The 24,413-nt window shown below is 40.9% G+C and overlaps 1 protein-coding gene across 11 annotated transcripts in view; it reads left to right on the forward strand.

Annotated features, from left to right (window-relative positions):
• The window catches only part of PAK3 (p21 (RAC1) activated kinase 3), a 313,135-nt gene that overhangs the window by 203,867 nt on the left and 84,855 nt on the right, over positions 1-24,413 (forward strand). For 10 of the 11 annotated variants that reach the window (XM_036912633.2, XM_057496161.1, XM_036912634.2 and 7 more), the window contains one exon: positions 10,754-10,955. In XM_036912633.2, coding sequence (XP_036768528.1) covers positions 10,781-10,955 — 175 coding nt within the window. In that variant the 5' untranslated portion in view covers positions 10,754-10,780. Of the gene's footprint in view, positions 1-6,230; positions 6,297-10,753; positions 10,956-24,413 lie in introns of those variants that run through there. The other variant, XM_036912631.2, reaches the window with a different exon arrangement.

The following is a 24,413-nucleotide window of genomic DNA, read 5'->3' on the forward strand; positions in this document are numbered from 1 at the left end:
CCCCAGTCTTCTACCTAGACATCTGCTATGTTGTCCCTCAAGGAATAGTTCTGAAATTCAAAACTAATCATGCCATCCTATGGCTTGAAACCTTTTAATCTAGTCAGGAAGAGTCTGAACCCCAGAGAAAAGAATACAGAACCCTTTTCCACTTGGTCTCTACTGACCTTATTTTTTACCATCCCTCCTCTTTGCTGTGGCCACACCAAGTTACCTATAGTTCCTCTAATACACTATATTGTCTCTAATCTCCTTTGGGCCTCAACACAGATTATTCCTTGTGCCTGAAACCTGCCCTCCCCATGATTTGGTTACTTGTTCTTCCTAATTCAGTTCAAGTGTACTTCCTCTGTGAAGTCTCCTTCTTCATGCTGTTGAAAGTCCCTCTCTCTGTCCTTCAGCAGCACCTGTTGTCATCTTTGCATTGAACTGTCATGGCCAACAACCATTACACATTAAGTCTCCTCAAGGGCAGGGGTTGTAGTTCACCTCTTGTCCTAGAACCAGGGAAACTCCTACTCATCCTTCAGTACCCTGCTTAAGTGCTATATCCTCTGATTCCTCTGGGTGGCATTAGTTGCTGTTTCTCTACTCTTCTTCCAAAGCATCCTCTGCCTGCCTAGGCACGTCCTAGACACTGTGTAAATGCTGAATGAGTGGATTTACTGATGAAGAGTTAAGGGTCTCCTCAAGATCAAAGAATAATCTGGAAGTGGAGCTGGAATCAGCCATTCTTTTTTGTTGGAGTTAATTCTTCTAGGTTTATGAAACTCCTAACCAAAAATCAGCTCCCCAAATTAAAAACACAACAACATACAACTTGGTTCCTAAATGTAACATGAAAGGAAGGAGTTCCTTTTTCCAAATGTTGTGTTATTAATATATACCCCAAAGAAGGTTCATTCTGCTCATATATGGCAAGAGTTCCAGAAAGTGCCATGTGTCAGACCATACCAGTCCCTTCTTCTGTAGTTCATCAGGAGTCAGTGTCTGGCTTTTAAAAGTCTCATATGTGTTATTTTCTTCCAGAGGTTTGAGATCTGTTCTCTTTCTTACATAGCACCAGCATCCTTTTGTTCAGCAGAAACAGGGGTCCAGGCTAGGAAACCTACTCTAACATGCTTCGAGTATTTGTTGTTTGGAATATTCTGTTGAATAATGGCTTACGTCAGCCTATCACTTTCCACTCTTCAAATCCTGGTGAACTCCTACTCATCCTTCGATACCCTGCTCAAGTGCTATATTTTCTGACCCTTATGAGAACACTAGTTACCCTTCCTACTCTGTCCTTCCAAAGTATCCTATGCCTACCTGGGTTTCATCACATTGGGTTTTCCTATTGTGTGTATGCATGTCTACCATCTGCATTGGACTGTGAGCTCTTTGAAGACAGGGACTAGTCTTTATTCATCTCTCTTTGTATATTCTCTGTATGTGACACAATATCTGGTAATATAAATGTTGGTGGCATGGGGATGAAGTCTTTGGAACAATATCAGATGCTTTCTTTATATATGGAGGTATGATTATTGGCACTGGTTTCTCATACAATAGGATAGTAAGTTAAAGAGAAACTCACCCTCTTTGAACTGCTCTGGTCCCTCTCTTTTTATAGCACTCTTCATTTTACAATACATATGCTCTTAACTTGTTGTGTCATTATATTTGTATCTGTGTATTTAATACATGTTTTATGTATAATGTGCAGCCAGAGATGAAATCCACTGCTCAAGCCTGTAATCTCATTCAGGGTTGGGTGTTTATCTCTTTATTCCCAATGCCTAGCATGGTGCCTGGCACATAAGCTTCAATAACTATTTGTTGTTCAAAAAATGAATACATGCACACATAGGTTGCTAAAGAGGTGTATTCTTAGAGTTACTATCTGACCCCTCAAAGGGTAGGTCTCTGTTTTGGTCTCAGGATTCTTTGAAACAAAAGTGAACCAGAAATCAACAGGAAGAAAGCATGTTATTGGTTTCTTTTCCTGTAAAAATCAATGTTAATCTGATATAAGATCTTTTCTTTACCTTTCCTCTCTTTATATATGTCTGTGTAAGCCATAGATTGTCATTATTAAGCTGGCCAGAAGAGTGTAGGGCATGACTAGGCAACCTGCTAAAGGTCACAAAGCCAGCTGGCAGTTGGCTGACCTGATTGTGAGTGCAGGGAATGTATTAGGCTCAATCTTAAAGGAGAAAGAACACTCTGAGATGACTATTATTTGATACAGAGTTTTAATATGTAGTAGTATAATTTATTGCAAACACCTAGATTTCCTCCCCTTTTTCTCCCCCAAATATTTGTCAGGATGTGTTCTAGGCCACATTTCAGGCTCCACAGGAATAATTTAGGAACTACTGACTGATTACCCCCTCAGCTCCTTCCCCCAAACCCTGCTTCTGCTTTATCTGCAACCTTCCTACCAGGATACCACATCTTCCTTTGAGGTGAGGACTGGACTCTGTGATCTCAGCCTGGGGGCTTCCCAGGGCCACAGAAAGGCGGACACAGGGCAATCTTCTCTTCGTGCATATGTGAGCACTGGGGAAGCTAAGCTGATCATGTGCTGGAACAGGGATGTGCTCTAGCATGAAGCAGTGATGAGCTATAACTAGAGAAGAGTGGCAGCGGCAACCAGGTAGTAGAGTGATGAGCAATAAGGGGAAGCAACTACTTGGTGGACCCAACAACTTGCAAATGAACTTGTGTAGGCTGGATGCAGGAAGATAGTGGGAAAGCCAACATGCTCAACTGTGAGGTCGTCCTTCAGATAAGGCTTTTGGTTTCTAGAGGAATTTGTTTGGGGAGATTATGATTGTTTCTTACCCCATGGCTAGTTTTCTTCAAGACAAAAGAAATGTCTTTGCTTGGAGGTAGGAGGTAGGTGGTAGGAGGTAGGGAATTCCCACTACTAAGGCTATGACCGGCTGAATGTTTATCATTGTGAAGCAGGATAGGTGGAAATAGGTCTTATCATATCCCATTCTTCCTTCAGTATTTGAGGCAATCCTTTTTTTAAAATGGTAGTTCCTCTTCCTTAACCATAGCCCCCAAATAAGATGATGAGATACATGGCTCCGCTCTTTTAACATGTGGACATGTAAACTTAGGTCAAGGGGCAAAAGCTTAAATAAGACTTGCTACATTTTAATGCCAGCTCAGAAAATTATTTGACTTGCAGTGCTGGCAAGATGTAATTTTTTTTTGGTGAAATATGAGCTTTGCTAATGTGATCCAAATTCCCTTTTTAGAAATAATTCCAAGGTCACACCTGACCCCATGTAGCTCTTCTCTCCAAACTTGCAGTGAGCACCTTCCCTGTAGAAAGCCGACTGGGGTACAGAGAAATTGAGAACAGAGCAAAGACCTAGGACGATGAGCCGTGACATACAGGTTGGAAAATAGCTTCCAGGCATCTATACGATGTACAGAAAGCCTCAGCAAATTTGGGAATTGAAGTTTTAGGCATGAATTTGAGGAAATCTGTGGGTTTTTTCATTGGAGTGGCTCAGGGAAGGGTATAATTATCACCTATGCATAGTAATAGAGCAGCTAGAACCCCAGAGACTCAAGATGTTGATTTACCATATCCTGCTCACTTGTGCATTGAATTTTTTCCATCTGAATGCTTGCAAGGGTACTCCATTCTGTTTTGAGAACTAGGAAGTGTTTTATTACTAGGTTTTACTTCCCTTTTCTTTTCCCCACACATTGCTTTGAGGCATCTTTTAAGGTAGTCACTTTTCTTTTTAATGCTTAAAAAAATTTCTTCCTCTTTTCTTTATGCATCTTATTTTCTCTTCTTAGCAGCATCAGTGTTGGAAATGAAAAACTGAGGCCCGTAATAACGCGTCAGTTTGTAAAGATAAATACACGTCAGATGATAATTAGCATTTTCCTGGCATTAGCTCATGCAGCATACTCAATGAATAATTAAGTGTGGTGCTGCGTACATTTAGAAGCTTAAGAAGTCAGTTGAAAAATAACTATTTGTTCCACATAACCTATGCCGAAGCAGTATATGAGGTCTGGATGCTGGGGTATAGTTATCGATTTCCTCATTTGCAACCTATCATTGAAATTTGCTACTATAATATGCTGGCTTATTGGATTTAATTAATGCCAAGTTCCTGCAGAAAACAATGGCAGTCCCTCATAAAGATGTTAGCAGAGAACAGGACTACAGCAGAACTGACCTCATTGGCTCACATGTGTGAGAGATAACATGAATGTATTCTGTGCAACTGTGCTTGTATGTGTGTCAGTAGTGAGTTATCTTTTGCAGGATCTAAGATTGAAACTAGGTGACTGTAAAAAGAGCTAGTGCCTCCCTCCCTCATCCAGCTGCTTTTGCAAATCTGCCTAACAAGTAGCTCAGCTTTTCCTGATCAAATGATCTTAGAAATGGCTTCCCTCTATTACACACTGTAATGGTATCTCCCAGGCGAGGCTCCCTGAAACAGCACACCCCTGTCTCTGATAGCAGAGTTCCCTTGGTGAGTGCCCCAGAACACACAGACTCCAAAACAAGGCCATCTAAGAACTGGTACTACTGGCCAAGGAGACCTAGTGGAGCTCTCTCAGTAAATCACCCAGCCTTGGGTCTTTGGATGAGAAAAGCACTTGAAATCAGTAAGTACCAGCCTGAGGTGGGTTGAAAAGAAAAAGCTAGAACTGTTATATGAATATTTGGGGAGGATCAAAATGTATATATGAAGAGCATGTATGCATTTGTGGGTTTACCTGGGTACACATGGTACTGGAAGTACTGGAAAGGGAATTGAGGAGAGTTTGAGATTCTAGTCTCAGTTCTTTGAATTACTTTGTGACCCTGGGTAAGTCACTAAGCCTCTATGCTCTGTAAATTCCTTATGTGAAAAAGGGGATGGGTAATCCCTTCTTCATGTGTTGGTGTCCAGCTCAAATAAGAGGAAGACACGGAACCCACTGGACATTACAAATTGTGTAGTAAAAAATTAGGTGTTGAAAATCAGATGGTAGCCAGCTTCTACACAACACCCAATTGCTTGGCAGTTAGACAAGTGCTGGTATTTCCAAACATGCCTTCGTGGCTCAGACCTGCTTCCAGTAGGCATATAGGCTTATGCAATGTTGTGAAAAACTGACTCTGAGCTGCAACAAGTGCATAGAATCTATAGAGTTCTGTTTCGTTACCTCACGTGTGTCCTTGATGCCTGCTGAGAACAAGGCACTCTACTAGATGGCATGAAAGCATGCAGTTGTGACTGAGGGGCCTTGCCCTCAAGCTGCTTATGATCTAGTGAGAGGAGTGGCATGTGTAATGACTATGTGCACTTTAAGACAAGATGATGGAAATGCAAAGCTGAGTTCCTCTGGCTGCCTATAGTTAGTGGTCGGGCTCTTCATTGTCCACCTTGTCTGGGAGTGGGCATATTAGGCTTAGAGCAGCTTGGAGACCCAGACTCAGCTCATTCTCCTCTCTGTAAAATGAGATGAAATTTTCTCTCTCCTCTTTGGCATTTTAGCATATTATGGGAATTAATGTCTGAGAAGTTGCTAGAAATTGTCAGATGCAAGTTGTTGTAGAAATGCAAAGCAATGTATGCTCCTTCTTTCAAATTATAATACATTGCCCCCTTTGTGGAAAGCTGGATGGTTTGTTTTTCTTTTCTTTTTTTTTTTATTTGGCAATTACGTCTTGATACATTGTCAGTCATAAGTGTCTGAGCCAGTTGGTTCAGTTTCTGGTAATGTGTCTGAGATGAAGTGGGCTTAGTATCAGTGTAGGCTAGTTAACAAAACATAGTTTATTTCCCAGTCACAGTCTGTATACCTGGAAGCTTCGCTAGCCCTCTTGAAAACATTTACTTTTGTTTACAAGGGAGCTCAGGAAAGAGCCAGCATGTGACTCTTGGGGGATCCTTTTTCACACCACCGAAGTATAATTCTCTGTATACATCATTCTCATGGTAAAAGCAGCAGACTCCTCCTCGGATACAAAGAACAGCCAGCGTTGATGTTGCCTAAGGAGACATTGGCTGACTTTAAATCAATGGTTTATATAATACCTCCAAGCCTGAAAGGTGTCATTAACAGTTCAGTTTTCTTGATTTATAGAGCTAATTCTTATTATAAAGATTTCCCCAATTCTAGAAATTTGAAATACTCTCATGTTTTAGCACAGTGAGAATTCTTTGACTTGTTTACTGCATTTTTGAGATCCTAAAATCCATCTTCTTTCTTATGTGCTCTTGTCAGTGTGGCTGTCATCGCTCAGCTCAATGTGCCTTACAACCCTATTCTCCATGCAGGTATCTCAAAAACGTTAGGAAGTTCACCATGGAAATTTCCCCTAGGCTACATATTTTTGTTCTGGTATGAGATCCTCTAGTTTGATATGAAAATTATATTAGCCAATATAGATGTGCTAACCCATCCGTAGTAATAGCCTCGTGTGGCTGGTGGTTTTGAAGCTTGACCTCAGGGGTTTATTGTATCATGCCTCTGCATCTGCTGGCCTGAGCTTTTGTTTTTGAAAGGAGGCCAATGTTAGTTGGTTTCTCATTGGGAAAATATGCAAATAAATAGCTATTTAGGTTTTGAAAGCAAACAGAATAATACAGACATGTGTGTTGTCTCTGGCACCAGATCCAATGAAAATATTTATTTCAGTTGCTTATGGTTTAATAGATGGCCTTGCCAAGTTGGAAGGCCAGTATTTCTGGATTCTCACCCTTAACACAGTTGGGTAGCTCATGGCAAGTGGGCACAACTGTGCAACACACAGTCTGTAGTATGAATTTCGGCTGCATTAGTTGTGTATCATTGATTGCCTGTCTTTCCCCTTGACTCCTGGAACATGCAAGTTCGTGGCTTTCTTTTCTAACCTACCGAGCATTCTCTCAGTATCTAGTCTGGCACTCAACTGATTAAAAGAATGCATTTTGGAGGAATGAGAGAATAATGGCAGTTGTTTATAAAACCTAATCATTTCACCCAAAGTTGCTGTGCATCTTGATAAAAGTTTTCCTCCAAATGCTTTGCAGTTCATCTCAGTGTCCAAAGACAAGTCAGTGAAGGGCAGTGTGTGTTTGTGTATGTGCCTATGTGCGAATTCTTGCCCTCCAGCTTAGGTGGCAGTGGAGAAGAGAGAAAAAGGAAGATAAGGAGGAAGGGAAAAGAAATAATCTTTCCTAGTACTCTGAAAAGGGGGTATTCAGGCCCCGTGGTTACCATGAGATAATCATGAGGCCCATCTCTTGTTGCTGATGGATTTCAGTTGTAATTACAGAGTATTGGTCAGCCACATTAAGTCCCAAGGTTGGAATAAAAAATATACACCGTCTGCAGAAACTCTTTGAATTCTCTCAGAGGAACCTAGTAACCAAGTATGAAATTAATCTGTGAGAAAACTGTTGCTAGTTGGCCATTAAAGTTAGCTGTTCCTCTGCAAGGCTAAGGGCTAAGTTCCAAGAGTGAAATGAATGGCCTGTGACCAGATCCCAGTGTGCCACTCACTTGCAAGTTTCTGTTCTATTGCAAAAGTGAAGGACAACAGTTAAACTTTAAAGACAAATAGTTGTTTTGATTGGGTTCTTTGAGAAGAATGGTGCTTTTGTACAATTCTTGAAATCGAGCCTACAGCCACCCCAAACAGAACCGTCTCTTTCAAGATCTTGGAAATAGTGACATCATAGGCAGATTGATCCATTAATAGGATCCTTTGTAGAAAGCTGTCTCAAGGGAGGGACTGGGATTAGTAAATTGTCATTGTTTACAAACATAATATAATAGAATCCCCTTTTCTCCTCCGCTTGTGGAGTAGTTGGGAAATGCCGTCCACTTGGGAAGCAAATGCATTAACAACAAGGCTTCTTTACAAGTCCTTACCCTTTCTCCATTGGTCTTCCAAAAATATGCTTTGAAGCCCTTGCTTTGAAGGTGAGTTAAAGGTAACAGGAGCCTCCTTCCCTATTCTTTTGTCACCAAATCAGAGTTATCTGGAGTAATGAAAAGATGGAGATTGGCTGTGCCTTGTAAAGGCTAATAAAGACCTGAGGTAGTATCAGCATAATTCAAGGGAAACCAAATCTGAAATGTCTAGGGGATCTAAGTGGTTATTTACTTCCTTCTTCACATTCCTCGTGGGAAACTGGAGATTCTTCAGTTTCATTTCCATCTCGGTAAAAGATTGATTCCAACTCCTCTTCTAATCCCCTGATGAGCTGGATGGAATTAGCACAGTTCCAGTTTGCTAGGTGGGCCATATAAGCTGGGTACTTTGCAGACTGCCCATGATGCGGACCACAGCAAGCCTGTGGTGGTGAAATTTTGGTCAGGAATTTCAAGTGTAATATAGGAGCATATAGTTTGAGGTTCTTTTTTCTTTTGTTTTACCACAGTCTAAAATACACGTGGTCAAATAAGGTCAGGATAATCACATAGTCTGAAAAGAAGTCAAGTCTCTAGCCAGAGAGAGTAACTGGGACCTAAAAAACACCACTGAGCCATACCTAATTAACACAAACAAAGGAGCCTAGTACTTTGAATTACATACGTGCGCTAGAACCCCAACTGGCCCAGACTTGTGCTTTGTTATCTAAGATCAGCTTTGTATGTCATTTTAAAGAGGCCATGTGTGTTTTTCTGACTCCTGTCATCTCAAGTTAAGTAATATGTCATCAGAAAATGTGTATCATCCAGAATACGGTGACTCTCTCTCCCTGTGGGGCACATTTTTGAGGAACATCTCTTGTAGGTATTTCTGTTTAAATTCTCAGTTCCTTTGCAATAACTTTGAAATTTCATTCTTTTTACCAAACTAGACTGTGTATGTCTGAACTTTATATAATAATCACCTCATATCCAGGCATCGTTTTTGAACCAGAAAAGTAAAACAAACAAACAAAAATCAAAAAATTAGTGATTTCTGCTGGTAGCAAATTCTCATTGCCTAATTTAAAACCAGGAACCTGTCCAATACATAATAATGCCACTCATGAACTCAGTCTTAAGCTCACTTTTTTTTCTGGAGAAATAGTGAATTTAGAAGGATCAAAATCAAAATGCAAAAGGGAATGCAGACCTATGAAGCACTGGCTTCATATTCTAGTTAAAATATTTACCAGCATCAGTAGTATCTATGAGTGCACTTGAACTTTGACACCAGTTACCTTTTCACTTTACCTTGTTCTGTTGTTTTACCTGCATGGAAAATGTGAGACTGATCAGTTGTTATCGATGACAAAATAGTTATCACTGAGTGGTTTTGCTACCATGATTACTGAAAAAAATGCAGAACTGGTTTTAATTCATTAAGATAAATGTGAGGCATGACACTTAGGCAGAGGAAGAGAGATCTCTTGCCCAAGTCAAGATCAAGCCACCCACTGTTAGTTGGCAGTTACATGTGCAGATAGAGAAGCTATTAATTGATAGTCACCTACTCTTGAAAAATGGACAGGCTGCATGTATTTGAGACAGTTTACAACAACAGGAAAAGTTATAAAAAATTTCCACATGAGGTAATTTAGAGTTCACTACTGAAAATAAGTAACACACTGTAACTACTAAAGCGCTAAAAAATTATAATAGATTATTTCTCATGATAGCAGGTAATGAGGAGACCTGTGTTTTTTCTTGTGCATAGGTTTGTTGGTAGTAAATGTTGTTGGAGTAAAGTGATATGATAAGTTGTGTCTGGAGAGCTCTTATGCTCCTAGATTAGTGCCAGTTAATACTTGAGGAATTCACAGAGATATTGTTGCATTTGGAGATTCACTTGGAAGTTACTCTTAAGATCTGACTTGCTGTGGCAAGTATCAGGCCCCTAATGGATGGACTCGAATCAGAATAGGAAAACAGCTGGAAACAGAAACATTTCTTTGGGAATGTTTTTCCAGCTCACTTTACCCTCCAGTGGGATGAAACCCTGAATGTCTTCATTCCTATGCTCAAGACAGTAAGGACTAATGGAATTACAAGCTGAGAAGTTGCTAAAACCCAGATTGGCCATTACAACCTGTCACCAGCCCTGTTTCAGGACCTAAAACATGAAAAGGAGTAAGATGATGGTGTGTGAGGAAGCAGTCCTCTCCTTGAGCTCCACTTTGCTCATGGGGACATTTGGCCCAGCTTTATCTTTTACCTGCTACCTGAAGCTGGGGCATTGTTTCCCCCACCTAGTACACCCCAACTCTGCTGAGACTGCCAGGCCTACCAGATCATTTCTTGATTCTTTCTCATAAAACAGTAGAGTGTGTTTTGTAAATCGGGTACACACAGGTAAGAATCAGACACCAAAGGCATCCCAGTGTCAGAGTGGCTGACAGATCATTGTGGTGGACCATTAAAAATCAATGGCCAAACCTGTGTTGGTTCCAGACTCGGAGCACGTGGTGCTGCTTGACCATGACATCCATAGGAAAGAATTTTTAAAGAAGAAACATTGGAAATTGTTTATTAAGAGACTATTAGTGGAGGGCAGCAAAGTGGGTTACATTGTGAGCAAAGAAAAGGACCTTTTTTAAACATAATGAAAAGCCATTAATTGTTGCCCTCACTTTCCTTTTTGGGAAATTGCATCCTTGGTCTTTAGGGAGGCAGCTCCCTCCCCTCTAGGAGAAAGACCTCTCAAAATGGCCACCAAAGAACCTGAGACAACATGAGACCAATGCTTTTGTTTCTAAGATGTTAGAGTCCCCTTATTTACTAGGTTGTTCTTTGGACCGCTCCTTCTTAAATCTTGGTTTCTCCTCCTCTTCTATAGGAGCTGTACAGTCAGTTATAACTGAAAATGTCTGACGGCCTGGATAATGAAGAGAAACCCCCAGCTCCCCCACTGAGGATGAATAGCAACAACCGGGATTCTTCAGCACTCAACCACAGCTCCAAACCACTTCCCATGGCCCCTGAAGAGAAGAATAAGAAAGCCAGGCTTCGCTCTATCTTCCCAGGAGGAGGGGATAAAAGTAAAGTATCAGTGGCCGGGCATTGGAAAGGGGCTAGTTTTTTCTTTCATTGTCACTTTCTTTCTCGCGCATCCGTTTCTTGAGCGTTGGCTATTCAGGGCCTGCCTGACCTTTGCATCTACATCTTCGGAGGTTGCATTGTGTCAGGGGATAATGTTTGATTGAGACTTACTATTGGTTTACAGAAAATACACTTATATGCTGTGCTCGCCTGTCACATAACGTTGAATTCCTAGTGTTAAGCCAAGGGAAATCATAGCAACAGTACTGTCTTCGAATATATGAACAGTGACTTTCTTTCTGATAACGCAGAGGTGAATTTACAGTAATCCCTTTCTAACTGCAAATCGACCTTATTGGAAATTTGAGTATAGGTGGATTCACTTCTGTCTACCTTTTTGACAACTGTGGAAATTTTGCATTGAGTATATAAGAGTCAGTCCAAGTTGCCATATTATTACCTGACTGTCTCACAAGGTGGGAAGAAGCTTCTGAGTCATTTGCTCTGTCATTCTTCTGCCAGTTGGCCCCCAGACAACAGCCCTGTTTGCACTGAATATCATGAACCACATATTAACATTGATCGTGTGGTGTTCATCATACCATTTGGTGCTTAAATATCATACGCTGACACTTTGCAACACTGGGGCCTATCAAATCTCAAGTAATTGTCAGGTTGCATTAATTTGCCAGAAGCTTAGACATGGCTTCTGTAAATGTGATTGTTGAGGTGGGGGAGGGTGAAGCCAGTTACGAGAACACCTGTACCACAGCGAGTTGCCAAAAGGGCAAGAAGGGTGATGTCTTTGGAAGAGAAGGGAAATTCCTGATCTGCTTCCTCAAGGTAAAACAAATAGCTTTGTAGGTCGCTTATGAGGTGTTACTGAATCCACAATGTATCCCATAAAGAAAGCTGAAACTCTGAATTAGGGCCAGTGTTGCCTCTTGTGTACCTGTGTCACCTAAGAGATGCTTTTAGCCCTCATGACCTAAGGATGGAAACGATGGAAACGGTGTTAAGCCTCTGGATTGAAGCCAAATAAAAGAATAATGAAACAGTTCCCATGCAAGGGATCTGCACCATGCAAGAGGAATTTTCAAGACATATTTTCAGACACTGAAGTGGGTCCAGAAAAAAAAAACTTTTTGCCTGGAGCAAGGGATGGTTTGAGAAATTTCTGGTGCACCATAAGCTAGAGAGGAAGTCTTATGTGACAGTGGTGCCTCAAAGAACCCACTAGATCCTGGCGCTGTGTGGGATCCACCACAGGTGCAGAAAGTGGCTGAAGAAGGGGATTATGTGCCTGCACAAATCTTTGGTGCTGTTGAGACTGCCATGCTTTGGAAAACCTTGAATGTTCCGCCTTGCCTGTGGAAAAAAGCAAGAGCCAGCTGATGCTGACATGAGATCAGCAAAAGCAGAGAGGCTGACATTTCTGTTTTGTGCCAATACTTCAGGTGACCTTGTAGTGAAACTATTACTACTCTACAGAAAGCTCTGCCCAAATCCTCTCATGAGAAAAACCCAAGCCAAGTTTCTGGTGTACTGGTGTGTAAACAGAAAAGCCTGTATGACCCCTTCTGTCCTTAAGAAATGGTTTGAACAGTACTTCCTTGTGGAAGTTCAAGACTACTTCTTAAAAGAAACAAATCTTGAATTCAAAGCCCTACTGATTGTTCACAGTCCTTTTGGTACCTGAGATGCATTTGCTAACGTGCACCCTAATGTTAAGGTTCTCTTGATAACTAGTCACATGTCTCAGATTCCTGAGCCCTTAGATCAGTGTTTGATTTGGCCATTCAGGAAGATGTATGCCAATCCAACATGACTGTTGTTTAAAATGTCACAAAAGTTCCTCTCTCTGAAAGTCCTAGTGCATGGCATTCCCACACCATCACTAATGCTATGTTCCTAATAAAAGAGGCATTAGATAGTTTAACAGAGCCTGTCATTAATGGGACCTGGGAGAAGATTTGTCTCGAGATAGTGAAATATCTTTCAGTGACCCCTCCTGAAGACAAAGAATCTTTGGATCAGGGAGAACATGTGGATGAGGCTGAACATTTGGCACAGGAGCAGTCACTGGCTGAAGTTGAGTCTGAATCTGTTGACACTAATTCAAATGAGGTGATTGTCATAAGTGATGATGAAGGTAACTAGAAGCTAGGGGACTAGAGACAAATACATTGATAAGCAATAGAAACACATTTTTTAAAACAAGGTTAAACCCCTCTCCCACAAGAAAGTAATAAAAATTAGTGCCGTACATGCCAAATCTTACCCGTTCAAAGCTCGATGTGCTTTAGCAGAATTCTATAAAGAGGTGCTATGATGCCTTCAAAAAAATCACATTGGACAGAAACCACCTTCAACAGAACTTAAACGACCAAGCAGGGTTGTTTAATACCATTACTAGACAACTAATAAGCTGCCTTCAAAGCTTGAATGATTTAATTGAACTCTGTAAAGAGGTGCTGAGTCTTACACCACCACATTGGGAAGAAAGCATCCTCAGAAGAGCCTACATGGTCAAAGTAGTGCCATTTAAATACCTGTGCTAGATCAGCTGTCTTCAGACCAAGCTTGAATGATTTAACCTGAGCCCTGTATTCAGAAGTGCTATGGTGTCTTCAAAAAAGACTTGAGAAGACAGAAAGCATGTTCAGAAGAGCCAAAGTCTTTAAGTTGTACCACCTAAATTCACTTGCTTCATAGGACTAAAGCCACAAGCAAGTTGTTATAATTTCAGAATTGGATTTAGATGATTCTGAGAGCATGGAGATCCATGATTTGAACTAACACGCCACTTCTGTTCATCACTTCACTTTTACCCCCCTTTCCACTGCCATGTAATGAGTGGTACATCCCCATCTCCTCTGGAAATCATCCCAGGATCCAAATGGAAACTGTGTAAAGCCTATCATTTTTACTAATTGAAGCTATGTAAATTCATTATTCTTTTTACATAATGTACTGTTGTTAATCGTTTTATTTTACTGCACAAAAAGTACTTATGAGAGCTTTCAAAAATTCATGTGACCTCACTTCCCCTGTCCCCCCCTTTTTTATACCTCCTAAAATCATAATTTTCTCAGTCGAACTCTCTTACCTTGGGGACATTCAGGAACGTGACCCTCATAGGTAAGGGGGGGTTACCATTTCGATGTGTCTGCCTCTCCATGACTACTTGGGTTACACCAGTCAGTCTTTAACAAATGGAAAAAGCACTGGACTTGGATTCTTGGAGACCTGGATTGGAGTCCAGCTCTGCCACTGATTATTGAGACTTTGGTTAGTCAATTACTTTATCTGAGCCTCAGGTTCATCACCTATTAAATGGAGATGGTAATATTTGGCCTACCTCAGAAAATATTTTTGATAATCACATGTAATTCTAAATATCAGAGTACCATTGTAAACAAAATTAAGTAAATTTAAAGTAAAAATAAAAAGTGCTAAGTAATCATGAGGTATTACTGCATTTGTATAATTCTGGACCTTATAAATGAGCAACCACAAAACCTAGATTTGAGAATTTTTGTTTCCTTTCTTAAGTAACTTTGTCCTGACTAGAATTTATATATCAATTTTAGAAAAATTTAAAAGAAACCTAAAATTGCCCATCATTTCACAAGCCAAAGATAACTCCACCTGGGTTGGTATTTTTCCTCTTAGTCCCCCTCCTCCTCATGATATAGGATTGTACATTAGTATCAAAAACTGTGACAATAGAAACAAAGCATACAGGAGAAATAAAAATCACCCATACTCAAACACCATGTTAACATTTTAGTGGATTGCCTTCCAGACTTTTTAGTGTGGATATACACATATATACACACATAATATATATGCTTTTTTACATAGTTAAAATCATAATATATACAGTTTTATATCCTACTTTTTCACTTAAAAATTTTATCATGAATATTTTCCTATATTTGTGGTAAGTTTTCATATCATTTTTGATGGTGTATAATAGTTCATCACATTGCATCCTGGTTTAACCATTCATTTTGTTGGGTATTTGTGGGGGGTCCTTTCCAAATTTTTGTCAGAAGTAATGGCACATTGTGTATTTCTTCAGTGAAATGAAAAACTTACTTTGGTGACAGCAGAGAATTTTATTTGTTTGAAGAAGTCTCTTTAATAGCTATATTTTATTGACCAAATGGAACTTCAAGAGGCCAGTAGAAAAAAAAAAAAAAGAAGCAGTAGATAGAATTTGAAGATTGAGGATCTGTCTGCTGGAGACTGTTCCAGGAGCCAAATCTTGGTATGAGAGCAAACGAGTAAAGAGACAATTTGCCACCACTTTATGATACTTCACTGTAGAAAAGTTTTCAGAACTTAGACCAGGAGAAGGATATCTGAGCACATGGTTTTTTATTTTATGGACCCTGTGAAGTGTGAGATGGGTCAGGTTTCTCTTTTCTCTTTTGTTGGCTACTAGAAAGCTTGGAGCCAAAGGTGTGGCCCATGCAGAGCATTCGTAATGGGACTCTATGGTATGTATGCACTTTGTATTAGCTTGCTTCCAGGCTCCATTTCATGTTCCTATCTTTTTTTTTTCCTTTTATACTCCTATCTACTTTGAACTTATGCTCTCATACTGTATTTTGTGTGTTCTTGTAAGCCACCTTATATCCGTTTTGGAACACGGTGGGGAATAAATATATGATGAATAAATAAATACATGAAAAATACATGAATAAATAAACCAGTAAGGCAAAGGCAATGAGGGAGTTGAGTCAGCCAGGCCTGAAAATGGCAGAGTGCCTCTAAAAATTATCCGTGTGAAGGACTTGAAGCTTGGAAGAACATGTGGGCAAGACGCAGGTGAGGTTGCATTCGGAGGTGCTATGTTCCTTCGGCATCTGTGCCTTCGGAAGCGTCTTACATGTCTTGTGCTTGCACTTGAATCTTGGGGTGTGTTTCAGAGGATATGCAACACAGTGGGAAGGTCTGTGCCTTTAGACAGCACAGTTCATGTGTTTTGTTTTGAGGGTATCCAGAGAGAGATGGGAGCTAGTGAGCCTGGGAATAAAGTGAAGGCTGCTCTTCCTGGAGGAGGAGGAGGAGGAGGAGAAGGGGATAGTTGGATATAAATCAAGTCAAGATGAACAGGAAGTGACCAACCACTTAATTCCTGGGTGCCAAGCTGTGTGCTAGACACTTTCTATGTATTGAGTCTTTCAATCCTTACAACCACTCTGTATTATCACCTTTTTACAGATGAGACAATTTAAGCCCAAAGCGTTCAAGTAGACAGACTAGCATCCCATAGCAAATGAGGGAAGCCAGAAGTATCCCAGGTCTCTCTGACTCCAAACCTTATGCTTATTCTGCTCCATCACACTGCCTTGCAGCGGGACAAAGGGAATATATATTTCTAGCGACCAAAAGCCATCAATGGCTTTCATTTTTCCTTAAGAAGATGACATTGCACTTTGAAACATATCTGAATTTTAGAAAAGGGGACTTTTCCTAATCACCACTCAGAAAGAAGGAAAATCTTTTCATGCTTAAAAAAAATTTTTTTTGAAATGATAGCAAGAAAATATTCTTGACAGCAGAGATGTGCTAACATTTGATTGGGTGTTTTGTGGGTTAGATTCTCCTTTGATGTGTATACTTTACAGGCTTATATATTGCTTACTTAAGAAAGTTGAGGCTCTCAATGAGTGTGTTCATATATGTAAAAAAATTCTTAAAGTGCCATATAGTTTTGTTATTGTATTGCACATATATTGTTGTTCTAACCCCTAGAGTATGTTATCCTCTATCTACACTACACAGCAGGAGGCGTTGCTGTGCAACAATTATATTAAAGACTCAGTTATCCTTTATGGTCTCGTTAATCAAATGCTTTGGTCAACGCACATTACTAACTTTCATCTAATTAATGCACAATAAAAAAATGGTTTAGTGTGAGAATATACTGAACAGTATGCAGTCTTTCTTCAGTGATGCTGAAGACCCTTTGGGATCTTGCAGTGGCTGAAGGTTACTATCATTGCACCACAATGAGTGGGAGTCTCAACTGGGTGTTCTGTTACCAGAAAGCCAGATGTCAGAGACTGCTACATCCTGAATGGGATTTACATTCTTCTTGTTCCTCCAAATGTAGACCATACAGCTCAGCAAAGAGTGCTCTTTGGAGCTCACTGCCCCACCCTTTGGGAAGCCTGAAGGGTGTGACATGTTGCTTGTCCTCCAGGGTTGGTGCTATGCCCCAGAAGTACCACTCCTTTATTCCTATAAGTTCCCTGTGGCTGAAATGGGAAGAAGGTGGGATAATGATGCACTCTCTTTACTAGGGCCTCTACTTGCACGTCAAAGCCAATAAACAGGGAAATTGGGCACAAATTTGGTAGCCCACTAAAGCCACCAGTCAATTTCAAGAGATGTATGGGATGCAGGATTGGGAGATATACATATGAAAGGAAAGAAGCAATGGGGAAAACAAATTGAGGGGGAGGAAGTAATATGTGAGAGGGAGATTAGGAGGTAGAGAAGATAGAGGGGATGGCTGAGAGGCAAGAAAGAAAAGAGAGCTGTATCAAACATTAAAATGAACAAGAGGAAAATTAACACTAGCTGAGGGATAGGAAGTTGCTGTCCTTAAAGCAAATGAAACCTTTTTTCTTCTGTCAAACCTGTGCCCTATATAATTATCCACATGATCCGAAGTGTCTGGCTTAGGACATTGTCTCATGTTTGCTTTTTGTTTTCAAATATTTTCTATCAAAATTGTTGCACGTGTGACTTTGTTGCAAATGAGAGTGGAAATGGTGTGTGGTGCCTGGAAGGAGATGGGTAAAGAGTCAACTATTTAATGATTTTCCAGAATGATCAATGTTGCTGAATGTTTTTGAAGATGATTCCACTGAAGGTGATAGCTGTCTGTGTGTGTGAGTGGGGGTCTCTAGAAGGGCTCACATGGGACCGTCATTTCCTTTCCCCCATCATCCTCATGGAACACCCAACCTATGCATGGGGCTTGTAGCTGCTCTTGCAGAATCAGGTACCACTTGGAGTTTTTACCTATACATTAAAGGCTACTGGTTTATGGAGGCCATATATTGTTTTCTATAGCCACTGAAGACTTAGTAGGAGGAAATGGGTTTACTATTTCACCAGAGGGAATGTAACTAAACATAAAGAAATTCCACATAATGTTGATTAAATAATATGAATTACCGAGGGTGAACATTTTTAAGTTCTTTCTTGAGGGTCTCATGGCTTTAATACATTCTATTTGAAGGCAGGAGAATGAACCTTCCACCATGGCCCTTCCCAACTATATGCTTCTGAGATTTGCTCATATTTATGAAAGATAAAAGAGCAGTGAATGTTTAAAACAACCCAGTTTAATACTCTTTCTTGGCAGTTATATTTCCAAGAACATCACTCATGGGATGGAAGTGTTGGGTAAAAAGTGGCAGGTTACTTTTTAATACACACAGTCACCTGTTACTAAATATACTGCTATAAAATGATGAACTTTGGATGGCAGCTATAGGAATACTACAGTATTCAAAATACTTCTGTATCAATTGCCTTTTAAAACCTCTTATGATGGAATCAAGGATTACCTCCATTTTACAGAGGAAGGCAGAAGTTTAGAGAGGTTAAATGACTTCCACAGAGTTGCCCCACTACTGATTACAAAGCGAGGCAGACCTAGAATTTAGGTCCAGTGATGGTTGAACACTGTACTGCTCACCATAAAATGGGAGTTACCTAACGTGTTTTGAAAATAGGGTTTCGCCACTGGAATATGCAAAAGTGGAATTTTGGTGGAAGGAGAAACCTAGGTGAATCCAAATCCATTTCTCAATCAGCAAATTCAACAGTAGTTTTCCCTTTGTCTCATCTCTCTCCTTAGATGTAGTCATAATCCAGTATTTACAGATTTGAACCCTTTTCCTCATTTAATAAACACCTATTTCCTTTTCTGTTCAGAATCAGTATATATTATACCCAACATGCTAGATTCAAGCCAGAAATACATCTGTTATATAGAACCTCTTCTTTAAATTTTTTTACCCACCTTGCACTGTCAATTTCTTTAAATAGTTAGAGCCAGGAATAAAACCTATTTTTATTAAAACTTTCCTTTGTAGTTACCACACAGTACTTTCTAGAATTTCCAAAGGGAAAAATAAATTTAAGGGCCCACAAAAGGACATTCTTTCTACCAAAAAGAAAAAAAATCAGAAGACAACTAGAGAATTAATCTCTCTTTTGTGTAGGGGAAAATGTACATTTCATGAATCCAGGAGGTAAGAGATTCCCATAGGTCCCCTCTCATAATATGCCTCCAAACAGAATATTTGTTTATAGGGCAGAAGTGCCAGGGACTTGAACCACCTTTGCAGAAATCAGTCTGTCTGGGACTATTGCTGTCATGATGAGCACCTGTGGCTTTGACACCACCTGCAGGGCTGTTGAAACCACAGGGAGACTCTTACCCAAGTGTAAGGCTTCAGAAGGTTTCCCTCTGGAGGGGGCTGGCACAGTGTGCTCTGTGACCCACAAATCAGAGGATGGAGCAGAATGGCATTTATTTTTAAGTTAAAAAAAGCAACAAGTCCCCTACTTAATTTACTTCCTGGTAGTTAAGTAGACACTAAGGCATTTTAATTCTTAAAGGCCACAAAGGCAACATTTTGTAAACGATCTTTGTGAGGCATTGACTAGCAGCCTCTTAGTGAATTAGAGAAATTAATGAACCACTGAAAGCACCTATCACCCAGCTAAACAGTGACCGAGTCACTAAGGAGCATCTGTTAGGAAAAGTGAAGGTTGTCACCCAGAGGAGGTGGAGGGACCTTTAAAAATACTTTTGTATCCTTTCACCTTGGCTTTCCTGGAGCAAAGCCCAGGAAGCCTGAGATGAAAAACAGGTGTTTCAGTATGATGGCTCTCTAACCCAGGCATCCCCACTGCCTCTGCCAGAAATGGCCCCTAGGTCTGTCTGCACAAGGTGTTTGGCTTCGGGAATGCACAACATGGAATCCAGATTGCACCTGGGCAGGGAAGCAGGGTGAAGGGGAGAGAGGGAGGAGGGCCTCTAGTGTCAAGCTAGGACTGGTGAGACCAGGGTACCTCCCAGAGAGCTCCAACCCCAGCAGCTCCAGGACAAGCCTCCTAGCAAAATACTTTATCAGACCTCCTTTCTCTCAAAGGACTTCATAGAAATTCACAGGATCGAGACATGTGCAACCAGCCAATGCATAACTCTGAGCTACATGCTGACTTTGAGCACAGGTCTAGTTTATTAGCTATCTCAGTTTAAAAATGAGATATAACAATTGGGTATTAATACAGGCTTACCTGCAGTAGATTTTATGTCCATTTATATACTTCACTCAGAAAGGACTTGTGTATGCTTTGTATGTGCCTAGCTCTGTGCTGAGGGTTGTGACAGATGCTACATGTACGACAAGGTTCCCTGTTCTCAGGTAATTTTCAGTCTAGTTGCAGAAATCGGACACACACAGTTTATAGGAAATGCCCAGGGGGTGATCTTAGAGGCAACAGAGGCAGTGACAGATAGGTCCTCCCCCATTCGACCCCCACCATTCATTTTCATCCTCAGCCTGTGTGAAATAAGCACCCATTTTGAAGCCTGTGCCCTCTGTGGCATGTATACCTAGCAGCACGTGGCAACTTCCAGAAAACACCTTTTCTCTTATATCATCCACTTGCTCAAACACCTTTCCCAACACATTCTTTATTACTGTCACCAGTTCTGTCTGCCTTCCTGATCTCCAAAGTGATACCCTATCAGTTACCCTTTCTTCTTGCTTCCTCCTCAATATGTATATACATTCCTACTTCCAAGCTTTGCTTCTCCTGTTTTTCCTACTTGAGATTCCTTACCCTTTCCTACATGTCCATTCTTTAAGATCCATCTCGAGTCCTCCTTCTCCACTGTCCACCACAGATGGCTATGAACTTTTCCTTTGACATGCCACAGCATTTATACTCAGATCTTCCCAACTTAGCCCCTAATTTTCTTTGGTCTGCTAGCATTGGTAGCTATTTCTTGTTTGCTGAGCTTATTTCCCGAATTAGATTGCAAGTTTAGAATATTACCTAAGGTCCTAATGAGTCACCCAGCCCCATCTGTCACTATGCTGATAGGCAATTCCATGTATACTTGCTAACTGACCACTGACTGATTCAAGGGAAAGGAAGCTGGAACAGTGGTAGGAGGGAGTTACTCCTTAGAACTAAGGTTGTGAAATGCTTGCTGCTTAGAACTAGCCAGCCTGTGTGGTTTTTGCTTTGGAAAGTTATTTTTGCATTTTGAAAATATGTTTTATATAATTTGCTTTTAGCTTTCTGTATTAATGTGGCTCAAAATGTTACTATTTTAATTATGCCATATCCTGTAACTTTGCATGCTTTCAATTGCTTTTTAAAAAATGATTGTTCTGTGCTTTTAGGCTGAATTTAATGTAGGAAAGCATTTCTCTACGTCTGTCCTCTGTTACTCCTTTTCTTTCCTGCATGCTCTGTTTTCAAGGAGCTAGAAAGTATTATAAAAAATAATTCTGGATGTGACCATATGACATCCAATGAGAAGGCCCAATAAAACTTCCAGGAATTTTAGGGGAAGATGACAAGTGGAACTCCTACAACAAGGCTGACTCAGGTGACAGTTTTCTAAAATGCTTTCAGAAGGCAAGCGCAGCCCCATCTAGGGATTTCATCTGGGGGGAATTGGTTGCATTGCTATAGCTTGAACCCCTCCCAACCGTGTTGCCAATTTATGCTTTTGGCCCCTAAAGTGGCACCTGGCAAGAGGTGTGCCTGAATGACTACAGTGTCATCCCCACTGTTGGGGAAAAACAGCAACAGTGCCACCACCACCATCTTTAACTGTAACAACTACTCTAAAACATACCTTCCCTGCCCCCAGCCTTGGGGAACTTGGATCATTATTTCTTCATCTATGAACACATAATGGCAAGTAGGCATGACTTGTCTCCTTGTATTGGGTCTCATTTCATAAAATGGAGGTCATTCATTCCTTCACTCATCTGCTTATTCATTTGCTTATTCACTAAATAGTTACTGAATCAGGTACTATGCTAGATAGATGTTAGAGAAAGAGGTACATAAGTCCTAAATCCTGCCTTTAAGGAACTGATGGCTTAGTGAGGGACACAGACAAGTCATTCTATTACTAGAGTTTAGTGTGGTAAGTACAATGTAGAAGTGAGCACTGAGGAAGAGCATCTATTCAAGACTGATGAGGACAGCAGTTAGGGAAGGCTTCCTGGAGGTGGTGACCACTAAACTGAGGTGAGTCTTAAAGAAAGGATAGAACTAGCCATGTAAGAGATAGGTGGCATTCCAGATAGGAGCAGCATTATGAGGGCAGTAGGAATGGCACACTGTTAGCTGAGGTTCTGTGAATACAACTACCAGTAGTTCAGAATAGCTAATGCAGAGAGTAAGAGTGGGAGAGGGTGGGAGATGGCACTCCAGAACTAACTGGGGACCAGATCCTGGAGGGCTTATATATGCCAAGGGCTTGGAATTTGATTCTGAAGGCAGTGGGGAAACATTGAAGCAAAGGAATGATACCAGATTTGTGTTTAAATATGCCACTTTGGCCACAGGAGAAGAATGGATCTAGCAGGGAGGGATGGAAGGAGACAAATCAGGCTGTTGGAGTAATTCAGGTGAGAAATGATAGTGGCCTGGCCTAAGGGCCAGTATTAGTAATAAAAGAGAACAAGGCAGAGGGAATACTTTGGAAGAATTAATTGAATGAGGCACCTAAACAGCTGGTGAGAGGAGAAGCTGGGGGAGGTTGAGGTAAGGTACATAAGAGTAGTTACAGTTTCTTGTTTTAGATGGGGAAAGGCAGTGGAAAGCTAGTTTGCTTTTGAAAATATTTAGAGTGACTGGCTTTGTGAGGCATCCAAATAGAAGCTTTCAATAGGCAGTTAACCCCATGGGGTCAGGCTACATACAGCAGAGAGGTCAGGGCTGGACATGGGGAGTCATTCGTGCAGATGGTGATTTAAATCATATAAATGGTGAGGTGACCTAAGGAAGAGGTGTGTTGATGAGAAGAGATGAGGTTCTAGGCCAGCTGTTGACTATTTAGAGTCAACAGAAGACCCAGAAATGTAGGAACGGACTTTAGGAAATTATAGTGTGAAAGAAGGTAGGGAGGGTTTCGTTTTATGAAGTTCATGGTCAGTAGTCAGTTTTGACTTGAGAAGTCAACAGTTGCAAGGCCTGGAAAGCAGCCATTTTCAAGGAGGAGATTAATTTGTGAGTTTGCAGACTCATTGCTGTGGTTTGAGGAGTGAGGGTTAAGGAGGTTTTGATTGCCTTGTCAAGAAGCTTAAGGTAAAGAAGGAAAGGCTGACAGACTATAGCACCTCGAGAAAGATGGGGGCGGGCAGCAGCAGAGTTTAATTTTTAAGGACAAAAGAGACCTCATCATGTGCTTTAAGCCAAATAGGAAGTATCAGTAGAGAGGGAGATTGAAGATAAAGGAAGTAGGCGATCATTGATGGAGTGAGAAGTGACAGAGACTTAGGCAGAAAGAGGGGACACAGGTTCTAGTGAGTTATGAGGACAGAAGATGTTACTGATGGAGAGAAATGCAAATGGAGTGGGAGAGGAAGTCAAGTCAAAGGAGTTCTAAACGGATGGCCCCTGTTTTCCTTACCAAAGTAGAAGAAATTTCATATGCTGAAAGTAAAGGGGAAGAGGATAAGCAGAAGTTTAAGTGAATTGGTGAAATTCTGGAATATTTGGTGAAAGGAATGGGAAAGGAAGTTGGCAAGGGGCAAGAAGAATATTGCCAAGCACATGGGTGACCCAGCTATGGTGTGTGGCCTTCACAGTAAGCCCCAATCTGCATGGCTGTGTGATTCCTCCCCTCCCCCACTGATAACTCAGCAGCCTCAGTATAGACGTGGAAGTTTCATGGTTGGATTCTATCAGGGTACAAGTGAGCAGGAGAATTGCAAGAGGAGGTTAAAGGGTGAGAGTTTTCAGGGCAGTAGCTTAAGAGCAATTTTAATGATGGACAGTAGAGTCTAGACCAGGAAGAAGCTAAGAAATTGGCTACAAATGGAGGGATTCAGGGACTGGAGATTTTGTTGAGATCAAAGAACAAGTAATATAGGAGTAAGGGCTTGAATGAGTGGGAAAACTACCAGGGTGGGAGGCTGGGCTCAAAGAATGAGATAAAGGTTGACTATTTCAGCAAAAGTTATTCTGGATAATGAAAAGTCCTGGTGTACCTGTGGTTCTCTACTCTATACACATTATCTATGGGGCTTAAAAAATCATTTGCCCAGGTCTCACTCCCCAAAATCCTGAGATAGCAGGTTCTGGGTGGGCCTTAGACATTGGTATTTTATGGAACTCTGCAAGTTATTCTTATGAGCACAGCTGATTGAGAACTACTG

The sequence above is a fragment of the Manis pentadactyla genome, chromosome X, assembly GCF_030020395.1.
Source record: "Manis pentadactyla isolate mManPen7 chromosome X, mManPen7.hap1, whole genome shotgun sequence".
Taxonomy (NCBI): Eukaryota; Metazoa; Chordata; class Mammalia; order Pholidota; family Manidae; genus Manis; species Manis pentadactyla.